Source organism: Pseudorasbora parva, chromosome 3, assembly GCF_024679245.1.
Source record: "Pseudorasbora parva isolate DD20220531a chromosome 3, ASM2467924v1, whole genome shotgun sequence".
NCBI lineage: Eukaryota > Metazoa > Chordata > Actinopteri > Cypriniformes > Gobionidae > Pseudorasbora > Pseudorasbora parva.
Genome location: NC_090174.1, coordinates 26,809,912 through 26,834,262, shown reverse-complemented (window position 1 = coordinate 26,834,262; position 24,351 = coordinate 26,809,912). Strand labels below are relative to the sequence as shown.

General features: G+C 39.3%; 1 protein-coding gene across 1 annotated transcript in view; it reads left to right on the top strand.

The window, feature by feature from the left end:
• vcana (versican a) overlaps positions 1-24,351 on the top strand; it is a 50,959-nt gene that overhangs the window by 25,113 nt on the left and 1,495 nt on the right. The window contains exons 5-10 of the mRNA XM_067440065.1: positions 9,047-9,160; positions 10,074-10,187; positions 16,420-16,578; positions 16,750-16,832; positions 18,514-18,658; positions 22,460-22,642. Coding sequence (XP_067296166.1) covers positions 9,047-9,160; positions 10,074-10,187; positions 16,420-16,578; positions 16,750-16,832; positions 18,514-18,658; positions 22,460-22,642 — 798 coding nt within the window. The remainder of the gene's footprint in view (positions 1-9,046; positions 9,161-10,073; positions 10,188-16,419; positions 16,579-16,749; positions 16,833-18,513; positions 18,659-22,459; positions 22,643-24,351) is intronic.

Here is a 24,351-nt window from a genome sequence, read left to right as displayed (position 1 = left end):
AGTCCACCGTCATTGATGTTTCAGAGACTCTGTTCTCCTCTGCTCAGACTGAACATTTAGACAAAACATCTGAAAAAATGGTTACAACCTCAGAGATGACAACTGCCAAATATTTGCTGTCACCGTCAAGTTTTTTTTCAAGCTTGCCATCAACAGAGTCTGAAGCATCAGGAGATGACACCTCTGATATGTTTAGCAAAGATTTCTCAACCAGGTCCACACTACATACTACAACAAAGTCAGATGGAGTTCTTACTAAAACACAACCTGACACAACAGAAACAATCTCATTGTTCACCTCATCAGATGCTGTAGGTACACAAGATCAGTCAACTGATGCACATAGTAGAGAATCTGTTTCCTCTCTTGACTCTATTTCACCAAGCACAGTACATACACTAACATCACTGAGCACTGAGTACTCAACAGGACGAACAGTGACAAGTCAAGATGTTACTTCACACACAGCAACAACCACAGTAACTGTTATGGAGGACAAAGAGCTGTCTGCAAAACCATCTGAGTCCACCATCATAGATGTTTCAGATACTCTGTTCTCTTCTGTTCAGGCTGAACCTATAGATGAGAAATTATCTGAAAGCACCGTCACAATACCCTCAGAGATGACAACTGCCAAATATGTGCTGTTACCAAGCTCTTCATTGTACACCACAAACAAATCAGACAAAGAATTCACCAAACCCACAGGAACAATCTCATTGTCCAGCTCATTAGATGCAGGGGCTACAAGAGATCAGACAACTGAGACTTATAGTAGAGCAACTGTTTCTAGTCTTGACTCTACTGTAACTAGTACTATACATGCATTTACATCATTGAACACTGGGGTCTCAACAGGACAAACAGTCACAAGTCAAGATGTTTCATCACATAGAGCAAGAACCACAGTGATGGAGGACAAAGAGCTGTCAGCAAAACCATCTGAGTCTACCATCTTTGACGAGACTCTGTTCTCCTCTGCTCAGACTGAATATTTAGACAAAACATCTGAAAAAACTGTTACAACCTCAAAGATGACAACTGCCAAAGATGTTCTGTCATCATCAAGTTTTTTTTCAAGTTTGCCATCAACAGAGTCTGAAGGATCAGGAGATGACACCTCTGATATGTTTAGCAAAGACTTCTCAACCAGTTCCACACTACCTATTACAACAACGTCAGATGGAGATCTTACTAAAACACCAGCTAACAACACAGAAACAATCTCAGAGTCCACCTCATCAGATGCTGTAGGAACACAAGATCAGACAACTGAGGCACATAGTAAAGAACCTGTTTCCTCTCTTGACTCTACTTTATCAAGCACAATACATACACTAATATCACTGAGCACTGAGTACTCAACAGGAGAAAGAGTCACAGGTCAAGATATTACTTTACATTCAGCAACAGCCACAGTGACTGTTATGGAGGACAAAGAGCTGTCTGCAAAACCATCTGAGTCCACCAGCATTGATGTTTCAGAGACTCTGTTCTTCTCTGCTCGGAGTGAACATTTAGACAAAACATCTGAAAGTACTGTCACATTGACCTCAGATATGACAACTACCAAAGATGCGCTGTCATCATCAAGTATTTTTTCAAGCTTGTTATCAACCGAATCGGGAGAATCAGGAGATGACTCCTCTGATATGTTTGGCAAAGACTTCTCAACCAGTTCCAAAATTCATACTACAACAAAATCAGATAATGATCTTGCTAAAACACCATCCGACACAACAGAAACAATCTCAGTGTCCACCTCATCAGATGCTGTAGGAACACAATATCAGACAACTGAGGCACATAGTAGAGAACCTACTTCCGCTCTTGACTCTACTTCATCAAGCACATTAAATACACTAACATCACTGAGCACTGAGCACTCAACAGGACAAACAGTGACAAGTCAAAATGTTACATCTCACACTGCAACAACCCATGTTCCTGATATGGAGGACAAAGAGCTATCTGGAAAAGCATCTGAGTCCACCATCATTGATGTTTCAGAGCCTCTGCTCTCCTCTACCCAGGCTGAACATATAGATGAGAAATTACCTGAAAGCACTGTCGCAATGTCCTCGGAGATGACAACTGCCAAATATGTGCTGTCACCAAGCTCCTCATTGTACACCACAAACAAATCAGACAAAAATCTCACCAAAACCACAGGAACAATCTTATTCTCCAGCTCATTAGATGCAGCGGCTACAAGAGGTCAGACAACTGAGACATATAGTAGACATCCTGATTCCACTCTTGACTCTCTTGTAACTAGTACTGTAAATACATTTACAACATTGAACACCGGGGTCTCAATAGGACGAACAGACACAAGTCAAGATGTTACTTCACATACAGCAACAACCACAGTGACTGTTATGGAGGACAAAGAGCTGTCTGCAAAAACATTTGAGTCTACTATCTTTGACGAGACTCTGTTCTCCTCTGCTCAGACTGAACATTTAGACAAAACATCTGAAAAAACTGTTACAACCTCAGAGATGACAACTGCCAAAGATGTTCTGTCAACGTCAAGTTTTTTTCCAAGCTTGCCATCCACAGAGTCTGAAGCATCAGGAGATGACACCTCGGATATTTTTAGCAAAGATTTTTCAACCAGTTCCACATTACGTACTACAACAAAGTCAGATGCAGATCTTACTAAAACACCATCTGACACAACAGAAACAATCTCAGTGTCCACCTCATCAGATGCTGTAGGTACACAAGATCAGACAACTGAGGCACATAGTAGAAAACCTGTTTCCTCTCTTGACTCTACTTCACCAAGCACAATAACTACACTAACATCACTGAGCACTGAGTACTCAACAGGACGGACAATCACAAGTCAAGATGTTACTTCACATACAGCAAAAACCACAATGACTGTTATGGAGGATAAAGAGCTGTCTGCAAAACCGTCTGAGTCTAATATCATTGACAAAACTCTGTTCTCCTCTGCTCAGACTGAACACTTGGACAATGTATTATCTGAAAGTACTGTCACATTGACCTTAGATATGACAACTACCAAAGATGTGCTGTCATCGTCAAGTATTATTTCAAGCTCGTTATCAACCGAATCTGGAGGATCAGGAGATGACACCTCTGATATGTTCAGCAAAGACTTCTCAACCAGTTCCACACTTCATACTGCAACAAAATCGGATGAAGATCTTGCTAAAACACCATCCGACACAACAGAAAAAATCTCAGTGCCCACCTCATCAGATGCTGTAGGAACACAATATAAGACAACTGAGGCACATAGTACAGAACCTGCTTCCTCTCTTGACGCTACTTCATCAAGCACATTAAACACACTAACATCACTGAGCACTGAGCAATCAACAGGACGAACAGTCACAAGTCAAGATGTTACTTCACATACATCAACAACCAAAGTGACTCATATGGAGGACAACGTTTTTTCTGCAAAACCATCTGAGTCCAACATCAGTGATGTTTCAGAGACTCTGTTCTCCTCTGCTAAGACTGGACATAGTATTTTCACAAGTACAATGCAACCAAAGAGGACAACATCTAAAGATTTTCTGTCTTTGTCAAGTTTAACTTTTGCTTTGCCATCTTCAGAGTATGATGGTTCAGGAGATGACACCTCTCATATGTTCAGTAAAGTTTTCACAACAAGTTCATCGCTTCATATTACAATTTCATCAGATGATGAAACCAACAGCACCACAACTCCTGCTAAAATGCAAACAGAACAATCTGCTTTTTCCACAATACCTTCTATTGACATGAGAAATGCAAGCTCAGCGTGGACTTCAACTCATGGAGAGATCCCAGAAACAGAATCCCTTTCCACATTTCCCTCTACCATCTCAGAGGAAACAGTTCACCAAGAGGTTTCAAGTGATGAAGACAGAATTTCCCAGACAACTAAATCATATGATCATTATTTTGTAGCCACTGATGAAGCAGAAATTCTTGAGACTGACCAAACATCAGAACCAGTGAGATCTGAAAGTTCTTCACATTCCACTTTATCCACAACAAAGTTATTTTCTAGCACAGTCGAAACAGTGGTTACAGACTCATCTTCTGAACAAGGCAGTGGAGACCTGCCTGAAAATGAAGTGGTTGAAGATGGTGGTTCTGGTGAAATATCGTCTGCTGTTGTAGAATCAATTCCTCCTCAAGTTACACCATCAGAGGACAAGACAACTGCTGGTGGTTTTGAGTCAATTGCTGCTTCTGGAAGCCAAGAGGTCATGACATCTCATAGAGATATTGTCTCCTCAGCAACTGAATTTGAATCAAGTTATACAACAAAACAGCCTGTTAGTACAAGATTTACAGAGTCTGTTGTTGCCAACGACACAGCCCCAGTGTCTTCCAGACCTTCTCATACTGTTACAGAATCACAGTTGACTGAACATACCACAGAATCAAGTCATACTGCAATTGGATCAAGTAAACTTAGCCACACTTCAGTGGCAACAGTTGAATCTGGCCACACTGTACCTTTAGCTATCCAAACAATTCCTGGTTCTTTTAATCAAGACCAAACATCAGCAGTCACTGAAAGTTATGAAGCAACTTCAGCTTCTCTCAGGACAAGAACAATGCTTACGCCATCTTCTAGCAAAAGCCTTAGCAAGCACACAACAATCTCATCTGTAGATTCAGAGGAAGACACAACAGATGATGAAGGATCAGGGGAGTCCCCTGTCATGCATGTTTCATCAGCAGGCATGAAAATTCAGACGGGTTCTCCTACAGTTCATATAACCAATACAAGCTTTATAGAGCTTTACAGAGATATCACTGTAACACAAAGTTTGAGCTCCATTACATCTACTTTTGTAGACAAAGAGGGCTCTGGTGTTGTTGAAGATGACCAGGAAACCACTCAACAAGAGGGTTCTGATGAGGAGGATGGAGTGAGTCCAACAGCTGAAATGTATGAAAATTATACTGTGGCCACAGATAAGGTGGAAATCAGTGAGGCTAACCGCATATCAGAGCCAGTGAGTTTTTCAGGTTCCACCCATTCCACATCATTCACAACTAAATCAACATTAATTTCTAACACGGTCCAAACAGCACTGAGATCATTTACTGATGGTAGTGAAATCACAGCTGAAAGTGAAGTGGATGAAGTTACTGGATCTGGTGGTGAAATATCCCCTGAAGCTCTTGACTCACAATCACAGAGAACTGAAGCTACACCTGTTGCAGTAGTGTCACAAAAGAGTACCTTACCACCAAGTACTCCAGAAATCAACTTCAATGTGTTTTCATTATCAACCACAGAGGATGACAAGGATTTATCCTCACTGGGAGAACCTACTGATGAGATTACCAAAACACCAGCAACTAGGTCATATGAGGACATATCTGTAAGAACTGAAGAGGCAGAAGTATATGAAACTGAGGATAAAACAGGTTTCTCAAATGTTGCATCTGTCACAGGCAGTACAGATTTTATGCATCAGTCAACTTTATCCTCACTTCCCTCATTCCTGAGCTCCACCCAGTCAACTTTAACATTTACAACTTCACTTTCAGAGGATGGCAGTGGGGAAGACTCAACAGATGGGGATGGAGCAGAAGATGATGGATCAGGTGATGACACAACTCCTGTGACATCATCACCTTTGCTCTCAAAAATGACAGAAACAACCATTAGCATGACACCATTTAGCTCAGTCAGCAGAGGACAAGACAGTACAGACAAAGTTGTTTCATACAGAACCACAGCACCTCAAATGCAGATGGTGTTCTCAAGCACAAATGCTGATGCTTTTACACTGGTCTCAGAGACAGCACAGACAGAGCAGGGATCTTCTGGTGGTTCTGTCTCAGAGTCAACAACCGCTAGCTTTACTGTTCCTGAAACACATTCTGGTGTGGTAACCAGTCACACTGCATTGCCTTCTTTAGTGACATCTCAAGATCCTGTGTCCACCCCTTTTCCATCTGTCTTCTCTAAGGTCAATGCTGATAACCAAGTCTCTCCATCAAGCCCAGTCTTAATATTCACAGAGGAGGTGGAAGATGAAGACAAACTGTTTTCAGCTGTAACAGAAAGTATGAGAGATCATAGCATCAAACCAGATGTTATCACTAAGGATGAAATTATCCTTGATGTAGATACTATGTCTGTTTTAGAGCAGTCTTCACCTTTTGCCCCTGCAATTGTTACAGAAGAAGCAGGTGGAGTAACCCCAATTGTCATGATTGCACATTCCTCAAGCATTATGACTGAGGAACCAGAGGGATCTGGAATGGATGGCACAGAGTTACCTCAGTTTAATGTGTCATTTGAAACCTCCACAGATGAGTTAATAGTTCAACAAACAACATCAATCCCAGACATCCTGCAAAGCAGTTCAACATACATAGATGAGGAAACACAAGCAACACAAACAGACAATCCTGAGGCTACTGATGCTGATGTAAATGAACACACAATAGATACTAAGACCTCCACAGAATTTAAACAAGTTACAAGAGAAACACTGACTGATGACTTATCCGGATACTCTGTGTCTACTAAAGATTATAATGTAAACACATCTACTTTAACTCCCAAATCATCTCAAATGGCTACAGACAGAGTTATAGAAACAACTTCAGCTGAAGAGGACCATTCTGAGGATGTTCTAAACATTCAGATCCTATCGACGCAGGCTTCCAAGACAAAAAAGGAAACAATGTCAGCAACAGCCCTAGAAAGAAAGACAACACCTCTACCCCCTCATACAATATCTTCAGAGGTGGAAGCTTCAAGTGAACTAACAGAACAATATGAAGCAGTTCAAACAACTGTGAACTCCAGTCTCCGTTTCACTTCATCCATTGCTGTTACAAGTAGTTCTCTATATGTTGATTCTGTTTCACCTGAAGAATCAATTTACTTTACTGGAAATGATGCAACATCTGCCTCATCAATTTCTGAAGTGCATGTTTCTACACAACATTCAGATGAGATCACAGACTCTTCAGTTTCAGATTTAAAAAGCACTGCATCCACCCATACTGAATCAGATCAAATGTCTGTGACAGATTCAGTAACAGTACTTATGGCTTTAGAAAGTGTTAGCATGGCTGAACCTGCCAAGACCACTGCAAGTATATACACTGGAACAGCAGTAACAGATGATGATGATTTAACGGCTGACACAGATGAAACAGATATCACAAGTGTTGATAACATTGTAAGTAGTCCTGCTTCTGATAAGGTAATTCAGGAGAGTGAATTAACAAGCACATATATAATATCTGGTATTTCAGAGGAAACCACAAGTTCATTATTTTCTTTAACAGATGATGGCTCAGGTGATCAAACTACCGAAATGTTTATATTACCGTCTGATTCAACAGACTCCCCTTTAACAGCTGCAGTTGATTCAGTTTCATCTTTGCAGACTGATATTGAGTTTCAATTAGCAACAACCCCCTTGCCTGAAGCAATTACAGTAACTGATGGGGAATCATATCAGCAAGCTTTGTCTGAGATGACAGAGACACATAAACCCAACACAGACATCATGACTAATGAAGATATGCCTTTGTCATCAACAACCATTGCAACACCCCTTATATCTGCATCAAATATTAATATGACTATGGACAAATTAACATTAGTGGGGTCTCCTTCATCAACATCCATACCAGGTCTGAGTGACACAACAGAAACTCTGCTTTCCTCTGAGGAAGAGAAAGACAGCACAATAGATTATGACACAAAAACTGAACCTTACAAAGTTGAGTCCATACCAGATTTCATGAACGAAACAGACATTGAGAATGAGACTGGCTTAGACATTAGCTCAGAAGATGTGACAAACATTGATGACATTACCAAACCAGTAGGGGAGAAGAGATTTACCACCTCACAGCCTAATTTTGAAACAAGCATTGAGACAACCTCAAAGCCTGATGTTGAGACTGATTTTGAGAACATATCACAGACTGGTTTTGAGACAAGCTTTGAGACCACCTCACAGCTTGATGTTGAGACAAGTTTTGAGTCAACTTCACAGTCTGAAGTTGAAACTAGCTTTGCAACCCTTTCAGAATCAAAAACTGACATTGGTATTGAGACCGCCACAAAACCTGAGGAGGATAGTGCAACAAGTATTAATGGAAACACACAAGAAGACGTTTTGAATACAGAGACCACCTCTCATCTTGACACTGAAAAAAGCTTTGAGATAACCTTGCAACCTGATATTGAGAGTGTCTCAAGAACTGAAAGGGATGCTTCAGTCACCAGCTCACCAACTATTGGAACTAGTAGTTCAGAGAGAAGCATGTCTGGAGAGGTAAACACCATATCATCGATTAAGCATCTCACCACAATAAGACTTTTTAATATCACAGATGAACCAAGATCTGCTTCTATAAGTGAAGAAAAATCCTTGGAAGAACGAAGAGTTGAACATACAACCCAAACCGAACAAAATGACACAGAATTCAGGACCACCACTCAACCTCAATATGACGGTTCTGTCACTTCCAGTAGCTTGAAAAGCAGCTCAGCTGATGATACAGTTATCACAGACATCCCAATATCGCAAGAGTTTCAGAAAGTGATTCTGTCCACTGCAACAACCACACCTTTACTTCTAACACCTGAGACTGATGTAAAGATTGTCAGTAAGGAAACTGCCTCAAGAAAACAAGAGGCAGCTGGTCAGATTGAGGAAGCTGTAACTCTTGCAACTGAGATTCCTATTCAAGTAACAGAGGATCAGATGACATCATCAGTGCCTACAGCTCAGAGTGAGACTGCAACACCGTTTGCTTCTTATGAAGGTCTTTCTGAGGCCACTTTGGTTGAAAGCAATTCTCCAAGTTTGGAGAATAAAAGCAATGCAGCAGACCTTGCATACACAATGATTGGGCAAACAGTAGATATTCCAGGTAGGATGTAAACACTTTTAAAAACAAATGTAAAAGAATTCATATGTGCTACTGTGTGCTATTTTTTATATCTATACAAATATACTTGTTTTTCATGTACACAATGACATGACATGCCCATATCCTCCCTCTCTTACTACAGATGTTGACTCCTGTTCTAATGATGATTGCTTGAATGGCGGTTCTTGTGTAAAATTAGGCGTTGCAAAAATTTGCATCTGTCCACCTGGATACAGTGGCGAACACTGTGAAATGGGTATGCTGTGTTCATTTTTATTAAGTGCACTATAGAACATTGAGCTCTCTGTTGCCCTCTGTGGACAAAACATGCAATTGGAGGTTACTTGCAACCTTGTTTATTTTGCATAATTTTTGTTTCAGCAATGATTCATACTGCGTGTATGAATCTGATAGCTTGAGCAAATAAGTTGCGTATTTGTCATTATATTGCGGATCTTCTTTACTCTGTCTATGGACATGAGATAAATAGGTCAAGGCAAATTGTATAAACCAGAAATTTCACACCAAATACAACACTGACAGCTCAAAATAAAATATTTATTGTTGTGAATCAGGTTTAGACAGCTTTCAAACAGTTTCCAACAAATTTCAAACCCTTGATTTTTTTTAACGTATTCACTCAATAATGGGATTTTGTTTATTTTTACACACACACACACACACACACACACACACACACACACACACACACACACACACACACACACACACACACACACACACACACACACACACACACACACACACACAAACACACACACACACACACACACACGCACGTAAGAAATGCACTTCAATTAATCATAAAATGGCCCTAATATGTCATATATGTTGTCATATATGATATATGTTTCGGCATCTGGGTTGCCAGCTCTGCTTTAGTTACCACAGCTGCAGATCTACAAACGTTCCTGCTGGATCTTGCAGCCTATCTGGCAACCTCAAGTCAGGGGGGAGGGGGAGAGGAGATACACCGCTCTACAGTCGTTTTAAAGTGTCTGCAGTACCAGTTTTGGCCACAATATTACATAGATTTCCTTTAAAAAAAAAAAAAATGGTAGTGCACCTTTACCTTGTCATTTGGCTTTTTGAACGTATCTTTATGCACTTCAGTATTTACTCACATTATTATTTTATTTATTTTTTAGACATTGATGAATGTCATATAAACCCCTGTCTGAATGGAGGAACATGCATTGATGGCCTAAACTCATTCACCTGTGTGTGTCTTCCGAGTTATGCAGGAGCACTGTGTGAGCAAGGTAAGATTATATTCATCATATAATCACTATTTCGATTTCTTTACATATGAATTTGTAGAGCGGTAATCACTGTAGTCACAATACTAGATCTTTCAACATACTGATATTGTGTGGCGCTAACCACTGAAGTGTATGTGGAGATGTAACAAGTGAACCTATACACTTTCATATGAGGTCGTTGTTAGATTACACATATGTCTGACTCACAGTTTGGTAGATTCTGATAGCTGATTTTCATTTTATGTAAGAAACTGGGTGTACTCCAAAACCGTTTAATGTTAGCAGACCAGACTGATGTTGTACTTTCCACTATTTAAGAGGATACCATTTCTCACAACTCATTTGAGCACAGCTGTTAAGACCATTTCCCTTTTACATTTTACACGAGTGAGATTACCTTCTTGAGAGTTTTATCCTCTTCAAACTATTATAAGTGCTTGTATACATTAAAATGCTTCTTACACTAAAATAATATCAAAATCTCATATCTGACTTTTGTCAGAACATAAATGTCTAAAACTCTAAAACTGATGTCATTAACGCATTACCATCTTAAGTATGATGAGCAAGCTTTTTACCTTAAACTAGAGATAGCATCATCATTACAGATAGGAAGAAGTGTCTCTTACAGAGAAACTGTCTGCTGTTACTACTCAGTGATTCAGCAGTGACTCGTAGTCTCGTAGTCTCGTAGATTGAATGTTGTTCAGTTTCAGGGGCTGTTCACACAGAACAATATTTGTTGTGCTTTTCCATTGTATTTCTATGTAAATGTGCTAGGCTGACATGTTTGACCACTGAGCTCACGTATGGCATCTATTGCAATGTCTTGCACAGACTTTTCTAAAAACATGTCTCTAGACAACGCGCGCCTTATGTTCCTCTGACCTGTGTCTTTCATTTTAAACTGTAAAAAATAATTATCTGTGATGGCCCAGTTTAAGTGCGCAGACATCTGTTTACAGAGAAAGCGGTAATACAGAAAATTGCTGAATGCAATCTCTGCACAATTAAAGGCACACTCTTTACATTTTAGCGGCATCTAGTGGTGAGGTTGCGATTTGCAGCCGCCCATTGCTCACCCCTCCCTTTCAAAGCACATAGAGGAGCTACGGTGCCCGGCACAGGTCAAAGATTTCGTCGTCTAAGACAGCAGAGAGTAGCTAGCGCTCTATAGAGCAGTTTGTCCATTTAGGGCTACTGTAGAAACATGGTGGCAACTTTTGACCCGTAGTGTATACAGTAGGGGTTGAACGACCCCTTTAAAAGTCGGCATTTATGTGATGAAAGTCGAGTCGACGTCAACTAGTCGCTGATGACGTCATTAATGAACAAAGCCTGATCCTCAAGCTGAGACACGAACATGGATTTACTTGTGCACAGGACAGCTATGGCATATAATATAGCCCTGCCCATAAAGGTTATTAGTCCTACATAACAGCTTGTGTATCAGTTCTTTTGTCTTATGGTCGTTATATTTCTCACAGATTTCTGCTCATTCTGACTAAGATACAGATAATGTATCTGCAGATAATGTAAATGCAGTCCATTTAATGTAGCACAATAAAGATTACATATGAATGCATTAGTGAGTGATTGTGTGTGAATTAATTCTACCCAGCGTCTCTCTAATAATAGTGAAGCTGTGAGTTTTAGTTATCAAGAAATATATGCTAGAACTTTTCAGTTTCTAAGGTATTTTATTGATAAATTACACGATCTCCGTGTGATGTGCGATCCCAGCAAGCAATTTTGCGTCTAAAAGACGTCTAATAACTGTCTAAACACACCCCAGACGTCTAGGCTAAAACAAGGCTAAATTTGGGCTGTCAGTGAAAATCTAATAGACGTCTATCATAGCCCAAGATTAGACGTCTACTGAATGGCTACATCTATACGTCTAATAGACAGCAAATATGGGTCTAGGCTAAAACAAGGCTAAATTTGGGCTGTCAGTGAAAATCTAATAGACGTCTATCATAGCCCAAGGATAGACTTGTCATCAAATAGACGGCTAACACATGACTAATCTATACATTTAATAGACAACAAAATGGCTAAAGGATTCTTTTCACTCAAATATAACGGGTTCTAAAAAATAACAATCCATCCAAACACATTAAATATAAAGGTTTTATTTAGAAAAAGAACATTAACAACCTAGACAACTTAAGATAATACTAAAAGATCAAAACATAAAAATGACCAAATAAAATGTTAAAAATAAAATTAAAAATAAAATTAGGATAAGAAATATGGAATATTAACAACGTAATATAATAAAAAAAATATATATATAAACTCTGTTGCCGCTGGGAAGTCGGTCATCATGGCATCTGCCAAATAAGAAACAAAACACTGCACAAGAAAAGCAATGTTGACATCATAATTGTTTACTTTATTTACAGTAATTGTGATGAAGTCATTCTCTTTAGCTCGGATGCGCACTAGAGCTGGGCAATAAAAGGTTAAGATACATGTATGTGACATGTTTAAAGATAGTCATCATTTACTCACCCTCAAGTTGTTCCAAACCTGTATGGGTTTCTTTCTTCTGTTGAACACACACAAAAATATATATTTTGAAGAATGTTGGTAACCAGATATTTGATGGTTGATCATTTGATCAGATGGTTTCACTGTAGGAAAATGAATACAATGGAAGTCAATGGGGCCCATAAAGCTTTTGATTACCCAGGTTCTTCAAAATATCTTCTTTTGTGTTCAACAGACGAAAAGAAACAACTTGAAGGCGAGTAAATGACAGAATTTAAATTTTTGGGTTTAAAGATATTTTAGCCATTATGTTGCATTAGAACAATGAGGCACATGATTGGGAAAGCATTGAATGGTTTAAGGCCAAAGTACATTTCTGATCATCTGTCGCATTATGAACCATCCTCTCAGGTCATCTGGGTCAGGTCTGCTTTCTGTCCCCCGAGTCAAAACTAAACATGGAGAAACAGAATTCAGTTTTTATACATAACATCTCTTCAACAAACTCAAAGAAAAACCTGCAGTCCTGTGGCAACTCTTCATTTATTTTAAATCAGGGTTTAATGTTTGCCACTGCCTTTTATTAACTGGAAAGGAATAATGATACATTTCTTACACTGCACTGTAAGTTTTACTCTCCTGTTATCATGTTTTTTATTATTATAGAACAATGTCTTCTTATATTGACTTTTTAAATTCCCCAATGTTGCTTTTATGTTTTATGTAAAGCACTTTTGGCTTGGTAAAATATGCAATTCAATTTTGCCTTGCCAATTCAAAGACTCATATTTTCATATAATGATCTAAAGAGTAAAAGGATATTTGTGGCTTTCATAACAAATTATTATAGGTTGCACGTTTCTTGTTTATCCCCTTGAAGGTGTACATGTAGCATGCTAACCACATGGCTTCATTCTACAATGTTACTAAGCTAAAATCTCACCGTTCATACACGATAACAAATAATGTATATAATGAGCATATGTCAAAACGAAAACACAGATACTTACAAGGCCAAATCATGTCCTTTAACGTTTACTGTTGCCCGTTGTTGTTCTCCGTTCTCCTCTTCTTGTGTAAAAAAAAAATCCACTCCAACCGACAGAAATGTTTTTCGCGATATCTGCCGTTGCCAGTAGTACAGGCGACAGTTGCCACCTAGCGGTTGACAGTTGTAAATCTTTTTTTTTTTTTTTTTTTTTTTTCAAATATATCTAGCTTACGATTTTCTTTGACTGTCTTACATTTTAAGTGAATGTTATGCGGGACAGCAAAGCTAAAACGAATTCAAATGTTTACAAATGGGTGGGCTAAAAGAAGACTACACATAGCCCGTCCAATTCAGAGCTAAATCGTGGCTACAGATAGACCGTGACATTAAATGACACATCTTGCAGATATTATTGACATTGCGAACATGATGTAATATTAACCATATCATGTGCTACATTGCCAAAAACTACAATTAATCAGTTTTGTCTTTTGACTAAAAGTGGGCTACGAATAGCCGGTCTGTATAGGAGCTAAACCGTGGCTACACATAGCCTATGCACATATCATGTTAAAGAAATGATACCAAACACCTTGTAATCACTGTTAACTTTGCTTACATGATGAAATATCATACATCTCACAAGATGTTTGGACAAAAATTGGATGTAACCAAATTCAAGATTCTTTTGGCTAAAAGTGGTCTACTCATAGCCGGACTATATCAGGTCTATAGTTAACCTAGACGGTGAAATGACGGCTATTGCTTGCTGGGATCGGTTATGTATGTGCGTTGCAGTGCAGCATGCATTAGTTTAGCGCGATGATTAACTTACATGTACAATAAGAGTGCTTTCTCCCTAACATTTTTGAGCATCCAGATAGTATAATCAAACAGGTCTTGTGGAGAGCTCTCAGAGTATGCATTTATTTGTCATTTTTAACTGTGGAAAAAGCCTGCATGTCAGGTAATTGCTTATCGTGTTGCGCCCTCTATAGGCCAGCGACTAGTCGACGTCAAGCTTAAAGCGTCATGGCAGAGCCGACAAGTCGACTAGTCGGTGCAACCCCTAGTATATAATAATAATAATAATAATAATAATAATACATTTTATTTATAATGCACTTTATGTTAAACAAAATCTCAAAGTGCTACAGAATTAAAAACAACCAACAACAATAAATAAATAAGTAAATTAATAAAATAAAATAAATAAAAACTGAAAAAAATAAAAACATAAAAAAATAAAAATAAAGAAGTAACAAGTCAATTAAAAGCTCTGCTACAAGGTGGGTTGGGGGTGGGGGGTGGGGGGGGGGTAGCAGAGGACCTTTATATAGGTAGATATGGCTAATTGTAAGCTAATACAAACATACATTTCATTATGTAAGGTCTTTATACACCACTGAAAACATAGTTATGTATATAATTTTGCATTTCTGTCAATAGATCCTCATAATTATTACACACTGCACCTTTACGTAATTATGTCGTTCAAGTCATAAGCCAATGATGGTTTGCCCGATCTCACAAAAATGCTTATGAGTGTGCAATTTCGTGGAATGTGAGTTTTGGTGCACATGCTACGCACTTTATGGCATATGCACGAACCACCCAGCCCACCACACCCATCCCAAGAGTGTCATATACACACCATAAAGTGCGTATTATATGCACACCAAAAACTGCATAGTATATGCATGCCAAAACTCATTTTGGCATATACATTCCACGAGATTGCTCAATCGTACTATTGATACACATTCACATGTGATCGTGTTGTTGTCACATATATTTTCACTTATATGTTATAAATGATATAATGGTTAATACATTATTAATGAAAGTTTTAATGCTTTTATTCTTTGGAAAGGTTTATTCTTTGTTGTATGTGTTGTAGTGACATATCAGGATCTCACATTTTCCCCTGTATGTTAATTAGCTGAAAGTTTAGATATTCCCCCAATTAGTGGTTCTGTCAGGGCAAGTCTGCTGTAATGTAATCACAGTGATTTCAAACAAGCAATCGAAGCTTTCAGCCTGATGTAGAGCAGCCCAGGGCTGGTCCACAAACAGTCAGTAAGTGTGTTTACATGCACTTCAAAAGTTTGGTTTTATTTGGGCTAAAACAATAATTTGTCTTTTCTAAATATCATGTGAACGCTTTAGTCTGACTGAAGTTGTACCAGAAGAGACTGTAGCTCAAAAAACAGCTCTATCTTGATTGTAACGGCATACTAACTGTTATTGATATGACTTACTTTTTTTGCAAATTAAATGCAAACAAATGCTGACCTAGCATTTACAGTTGCTATTTGTTTTACACAATATCTTTCTTAAACAACGCCTCAGAGCAAAGCATCCAATCTTCTCCACAGCACTGCAGACATTCTTATGCAAAAAATGAATTGGCTTTCTGATATGATAGACACATGGGACTTAATCTTTTTCTAAGAGATCTTGTTGCAGTGGCATGTAATTTATAATGAGGATGAAAGGGAGTTATAACATATTCCGTCAGGTCCAGTGTGAGTGGGAAATCATTCTCGCTTGTAAAGACTGAGTGCCACTGAACAAAAAGAGGTTTGATTTATTGTACTGATAAGAACAGTGTAAGCCCAAAGGTAAGGACTAATAAAAATAAATTGACAGTAGACAATACTAAGCACCTTTTTTCACTGAAACAACAGGATTATCTCAGCCTAAAGTCGAGCTCAACAGTAATGCATGCATGCTTTTCCACAGACACTGAAACATGCAACTACGGCTGGCACAAGTTCCAGGGCCACTGCTACAAATACTTTCCTCATCGCCGTAACTGGGACACAGCAGAGCATGAATGTCGTCTCCAGGGGGCACACCTTGCTAGTGTTTTGTCCCATGAAGAGCAACAGTACATCAACCGTGAGTATACACAAAACAAGTTATGGACATTCTGTCTAATATAATCAGCTCTATTTTACCTCCTTCAGCTATGTTTCCATGCAAACTAACAATGGTTATGTATGAGGAAGGATACTTTGCTAGTGAATTTAAGGATAATTTGCTAGTGAGTTTCTCTCTCTCCTCTTGTAGGCCTCGGACATGACTACCAGTGGATTGGTCTGAATGATAAGATGTTTGACAGTGATTTCCGGTGGACAGATGGTAGTGTTGTGGTAAGAACATTCTTCAAAACTCACTTATTAGTTTTAAAAATATGTTTTGAAAGTATTTTTTTTAATAATATTTATTTATAACTTTAGGGTTAGGGTTTTGGTTTGGTTTAGGGTTAGTTGCATGCAATTATGCATAATTTATAGTTATTACTGTAGTAACTGCATCCAGCATATGTAACAAATACACTGTAAAATAAATAGTTACCCAGAAGACATATGCAACCAGCTCTCTGGTTCTAGAGGTGTTCCTCCATTGAACATGAAAGTGGCTAATTACAGTCATTTAGTCCTGACTGGGCTCTCACTTCAAAGATAATGGCAGCATTTTGTGGGGAAGGGACAAAAAACACCAGAGGGCAGGAGATAGGAGTTATCATCTGTGGAAGTTCTCTCAGGACTGGAGGATAAAAATAAAATGAGTGGAGAGGAAGCTTACAGGTGTGGACAGGTAATGAAGGTGTGAAGGATGAGCAGCACCTGGAACAGGCTGCCCTAGAGATAATCCAGACCTACAATGTGAGCGGATGACATTTCGATGCAGTTGGTATCAGTGAGGTGCTAAACATATCCGCTGGCGTTTGCTAGCACTCTTATTCTATTCTGTTTACAGAAGAGTTACTCTTTTAAGCGTTTGTTTCTTCGTGCATTTAAGTATGTGCCATTGGAGTTTTCCAGATGGTCAAAAACTGCATTACGTCAAGTTCCAAGCAGGAAGCGCACATTCCTTTTGTAAGAGGATAATAACAGGACAAGTTAAGGAAATCGTGTTTGAAGATGGTAGGCCTAATATTCACAGGCTTGCTGAAAGATCGTAGCTCCAAACTTTCTCGATCAGATACAATTACGCTATTTTTCATATTTGTAAAAACGTTGCATTTTTCATTGAAGATGAACATTAGAGACCCTAGATATTGAAGAGTCACTATACATTGAAATATGTATATTGTCCACAGCGCATTCATCCACATCTGAGAAAGATGAATTATGACGTCATACCTGCACCATGTGTTGTGTGCAGGGGGGAAATAGAGAAAGAGGATGCAAAGAAATACAGCAAATAAAGTTTGTCCATGATAGAAAAATACTCTTACTGTGACTGCTGGCTGGTTTAAAACAACCTCTGTAACATTCAGGATCAGTTAGATGTCTGGTTGTTAGTTGTTCAAGGGCAAATGTGTACATAGCCTACAGCTGATGCTGGTATGACCTTGATTAATCCTTCCTTTGATACTTGTCCTTTCTGTTTAGTAGACCTATTAATCTTGTGGCAACTAGATCAAATCCTTCTTAGAAGATAAGTAGTTTTGCTTGTGTTTTGTGAGGTTTCATTCTATCTTCCAAACGCATTCGTCTCTCTCTCTGCAGCTCCGTATTGCAGCTGAATGTGTGTACTCAGCGCCCTCTACTGATGTGGCTTTGTCATTGCCATTTTAATGACTTTCTGTGTTCCAGTATGAACATAATCTGCTTAAAAGCCTTTGCTTGCTTTCACACTGTTCATTGACTTTACTGTAACGATATATTGCTGCGTTTGAGCCAGATTGTATTTGAAGTGGTGCAGCTGTAACAGTCAAATCATTTTTTTTAACATGACAGTGAACGTCATATAATTATTACAATCTGAATTGTTGTCTCTATCACATAGCAATTCTCATCTCTTTCTGATATGCTTACCCTACAGCAATATGAAAACTGGAGACCGAACCAGCCAGACAGTTTCTTCTCCTCAGGGGAAGATTGTGTGGTAATGATCTGGCACGAGGACGGCCAGTGGAATGATGTTCCCTGCAACTACCATCTTACCTTCACCTGCAAGAAAGGCACAGGTGAGGTTTCAAAAGCTAATCATAAATAACAGGGCATGCAGAGGTAAATGTTTATATTCAGTCTAAAATCCATCAGTGCTATTTCAACAAAACTATATTTATAACCAGGGAATGGGTGAAGCTTTAGATGATTGCTGTACCCCAAGGTACAGTACCAGTCAAAAGTTTGGAAACATGTTTGTACTGTTTTGGTTTTTGTACTGTTTTCTGTTTTTGAAAGAAGTCTCCAATGCTCATCAACACTCTCAGAAAAAAAAAGGTACAGTGCTGTCACTGGGGCATGGTACTAAGGTACAAAAGTTAAAAGGTACATCTTTGTACCTTACTTACCCTTTAAAGGTACATATCAATACTTTAAGAGTGTGTATTAGTATCTTTAAGGTACATATTAATTCCTTAAAGGTACATCTATTAGTACCTTTTCAGTTTTCCACTTTAGAATACCGCCCCAGTGACAGTAATTTACCATTTTTTCTGATAGTGAAGCCTGCATTATTTGATCAAAAACACAGAAAAAAAAACCCTGTAGTATTATGAAAGATTATTATAATTTAAAATAATAGTTTTCTATTTAAATTATTTGAAAAGTTTTTTTTTTTTTTTTATCAGCCTGTCAAAAAAGTGAACTTTCATCATTCTAATATGTGTTATGGTTGCTGATGTCAGACAATGAGAGATTCAAGACTATTTATTAACAGAGAACTCAGAAACTTCAACAACGCTAGACTAAACTTCACACTACAGTAACACAAACATAAGAACCGACTAGGGGCCTGTACCATGAAGCTGGTTTTGCTGGCTAGCCAGATTTGTTTAAGCTTAGTTTGTGCCAATCCTGGGTTTTAGGTACCATTAAAGTGGTTTGGCTTTTAGCAGTGTTCATCACCATAGTAACTTACGCTCCACAGCTAACCTGCTCTGGGGCAGGTTATGTTCTGGATAAGAAAGCTCAAACTGAAACCGGACCAATCAGCTGTGAGTAAAGTGACACGTCTCTGTTTCTACTCCAAATTAAAGGTCACTACATAGCAAATGTTTTTTTTAAAGACTAAAGCGTCTGGCTTTTAACAGTGCTTATTTATAAAAAAATTATAATTTTAAATGATTTAGATAATTTATGTAATTATTATACCCATAATCAATTACACATTTATAATTTTAGTTTAATCAATCATTAATAGGCACTTTGTTAAAATTAATATAAATAGCCTACATAAAGGCATATAAATAAGCTTTAAATCAATAAATAAAACTTTAAAAAAAGAAGCTTGCTGAGCTTAAATGATCAATTTCCTCTATGTCAACTAAACTAACTAACATAACTTTTACTTGCATACTATTTTTTCTTTAAGTTGTCCTCTTTCATAGACAGCTTTTCTTCTTGCTGTGTTTTTTTATTTTAATTCTTAATATTTTTCAATCATGTAATATTCTACAGAAGAGAGAAATTAATCTCACTGCTTGTCTCGCGAGAAGTGCATCTCAGTTCCACAGCGTGTGATTGGCTGTTCACTACTGATGTCACAGCTACACAGCTACACAACTCCTGAACTCAGGATCAAAGCCTGAGTCGACAGAGAAAGCTGATGATCAGCATCAGCATCAAAGCCTTAATACAATGGTTTGGTTTTGTCAACTCAAAACTAATCCTGTAACCCTGAGTTTGTTAAACTACCATAATGGTGCAGGCCCCAGGAGTGCAGGGAGTGAGTGCAAACATAAAGGAGTGCTAATGACAAAGACCAGGTGCAGGGAATCCGGGGAGAGCGGGAGGGATGATGAGGAAGTGCGATCAGTTGCGGGACAGGGAGGATCATGGGAAATGGAGTCCGGGAACAGGAGTGACATCTAACATTACCTCCCCCTCCCGGTAGGTGCGACCTCGCGCCTAAGATCTAACAACGGGGAGGGGGGGTGGGTGCCCTGGAGACCTCCACTCAGGTTCGGGGGAGGTGCAGACGAGTATGGAGGTCTTCAGGGCAAGACTAGGACTTTTTTGGGGGGGGGGCTATAGGTCTGTGGGTGGGGAGCATAGGGGTGAGCGCCTGGAGTGGGGTACTCTGGAGGCGGCTCTGGGAAGCCGGGAGAAGCCATGCTGAGGGCTGGAGCAGGCTCGGGAAGGGCTGGAGCGGGCCCTTGAGGGTCTGTGAGGGGCTTGGCCCAAAAGTCAATAAGCCAGCCCTCCTCTGGCTCAGGTGTGGTGGCGGCCATCGGGATTGGAGGCGCAGGCTTCCTGCAGGCCCTCCTCGGCCTCCTTGGCCTCTTGGTAGTCCGGACCTCATCGGACGGTCCACTGGGGGATGAGTGGAGGCACCCGGCTGCTGACAAACTGGCCTGGCCGCGGATGTTGTTGACGGGTCTGGATGAGGCAAACCCACACACTCTTCGATTTCGTAAGGGGAACCATTGAGGAACAAAATTAAATTGATGGAATACAAACAGGGTGCGTCAAGAAATCGAATGGTGTCTTCATCCAGACCCATCAAGAACACTGCGTTAAGCGGGGCATCGGGGCAGTTCACCAGATACGCCAGCTCGGAGAATCCCTCCACGTACCTCTCCAGCGGCCGGCCGTCCTGCCGGAGGCCCCACAACCGATCCACTGCTGCTGAGGATGATGCAGGCGACATGGGAATCCCAGAAAAAAGGAAGATGCCCATTATAGTATCGGATGTCTTGTCGGTTAGGTCGGTTCTTCTGTTATGGATGCTGACCTCAGACAATGAGTGAGCCAAGACATCCAAACTAAACGGGTATATTTATTAACAGAGAACTCAGAACAGAAACATCAACAGCGCTAGACTTAACTTCACACTACAGTAACACAAACATAAGAACCATACGACCAGGAGTGCAGGGAGTGAGTCCAAACATAAAGTGCTAATGACAAAGACCAGGTGCAGGGTATCCGGGGAGAGCGGGAGAGATGATGAGGAAGTGCGATCAGGTGCGGGACAGGGAGGATCATGGGAAATGGAGTCCGGGAACAGGAGTGACATGTAACAATATGCTGATTTGATACTCATTATCAATGTTGGAAACAGTTGTGCTGCTTAATATTCTTTTTGGAACCTTTTTTCAGGAATCATTGATGAATAAAAAGTTAAAAAGAACAGCTTTTATTAAAAATAATTCAACTGAATAAATCACTTATATTAATTTAACACACCCTTACTGAATGAAGGTATTAATTTCTTTCAAAAAAAAAAAAAGATAGAAAAAAGGACTGACCCCACACTTTTGAATTATGTAGTTAATCAATATTGAAGAGTGCCAGTTTTTCTCCTCCAAAAATCAGCATGATTAAAAAATTTGATATTAAGTTTCTACAACAGTTTAATAAACAATAATTTAATTACAACTACAAATTGTTGCAGAATAATGTAATATAAGAATGAATAATGGCCTAAAGAACCTTTGTGACAACAGTCATTATAGAACCATTTTAGCATAAAAGCTTCTTTGGAGTTGAGTAAAGAACCCCATGGTCCTATATAGAACCCCAATTATCCCTTTAGTCTATATTTACACAATATATTTATTTGAAATAAACTATATTTCAAAGTTTATTAAAACAGAAAGCCATTAAATGCAGGCTTGATGAGCAAAACAGACTTCTTTCAAAAACAGTAATGTTTCCCAACTTTTGACCGATACTGTATATCTGTGTTGTCAGAAAACTCTAAAATAACTGCTCTCATCTTACAGTCATGCCTTTTGTGGTTTAATGCAGCTAATGTTGTAAAGATTAAAGCCTTTAAAGTTTTAGTACTCCATTAATGGTTACTCTGTTGTCAATAGTGTCCTGCAGTCAGCCTCCTCTTGTCCATAACGCCCGCACATTCGGCCAGCTGCGCCCACGCTATGAGATCAACTCCCTGATCAGGTACCATTGCAATAACGGCTTCATCCAGAGACATGTTCCCACCATTCGCTGCAGAGGAGACGGATCGTGGGATTTGCCTAGGATTTCCTGCATGAGTCGTAAGTATTCGGCTACATTTATCTGATCAAAAATATAGTTAAAAAAATGAGTATTGTGAAATATTATTAAAGATTTCGATAACAGTTTACAATAAGGTCTCATTTGTGACCAAAACCAGTCATATGGGTCACAGTTTTTATTTATTCAGAGGACAATATTTGGCCGAGATACAACTATTTGAAATTCTGGAATCTAAGGCCCCATTTACACTGCATGGTTCAAGTGACCCAATTCCGATTTTTTCCTCTCATGTGGCACAGATCGGATATGACATGTGAACGTGTAAGCAGTAAAAAAACGCACGAATTCCTCAGATCGGATTCAGGCCTCACTCATATGTGGTAATAAATTCGATATGATTCGGATGGGTGCATTTGCGTCTGCCATGTAAGCGGTCAAATCGGATATTCCCCAGTAAATGCGAGTCGTATGTAATTGAAAAAAGGACGGAGGCGAATGAGGTCAACACAGGTGGACACAAACTGCGATCCAGTGTTGCCAAGTCTGCGGTTTTCATGCAGAATTGGACTACTTTAACACAGTTTTGAGTTGCAATTGGGTGGGTTTGGTGTGAAAATCTGGCAACCCCGTCAAGGGCTCTATTTCTCCGCCTTAAGAGAGAAATGTTTTGCCGACTTTAAAGATGTGTGGAACAGTGCAGACAGCAAAACATTGTGCAAACATTTTGTCTGCGTCCATTGCATATCGCGCTGTTTTACTTCCTTTAACCGGTTAAGAACGTCTTGGGCTGTTTTGCCAGTGTACAGTGTAAATGCAAATATCGGATACGGGTCGCTTTTGAAAAGATGATGTAAGTGGGTCGTCAAAAAAATCGGATATAGTCACCAAATCGGAATTGTGCCTGCAGTGTAAATGCAGCCTTAGGGTCCAGAAAAATCTAAATATTGAGAAAATCACCTTTAAAGTTGTCCAAATGAAGTACTTAGCAATGCATATTACTACTTTTAATTAATGTTTTATATATTTACATTAGGACATTTACAAAATATCTTTATGGAACATGATCTTTACTTAAAGGGTTAGTTCACCCAAAAATGAAATGTATGTCATTAAAGGGGGGGTGAAACACTCAGTTTCAGTCAGTGTCATGTCAATCTTGAGTACCTATAGAGTAGCATTGCATCCTGCATATCTCCGAAAAGTCTTTATTTTTTTAATAATTATATAAGAAAGATGCGCTGTTCCGAGTCTTTCCGAAAAAAGCCGAGCGGGTGGGGGCGTGTCGTGTGAGCGGAGCTAAATAATGACGTGTGCTCGCTGCTGCTATTGTGTTGAGTCGAGTGCATCGTAAAGCTGTGTCATCCCTAACAGCGGGAAAAAAACTTTATTCAAAATAAAAATATGGCTTTTAATCAGATACAGCCATACATCTATGATCCGGAATCAGACCCAGAGGCTGCAGTTGAACAGGAGCAGCAGCAAAAACGACTAGAGCAGGACGTCTCTATGTGGTACAAGTTATACACTAACTATATAATATGCTTAGCGGCTTGTGTTATTTACATATTTATACTTGAATTATATCGTCGTATTTTTGTCTTTGAAGGTGTACATGTGGGAAGTGCAGTTGTGCACGTGTGTTTGTGTGTTTACGCGTGGTTTGTGTAGACAGTAAGCGGACTAAAAAAAACACAGACATTTGAAGCAGTCTCACTCACCGCCTGCGGTTCTAACGTTGGGACTGCTC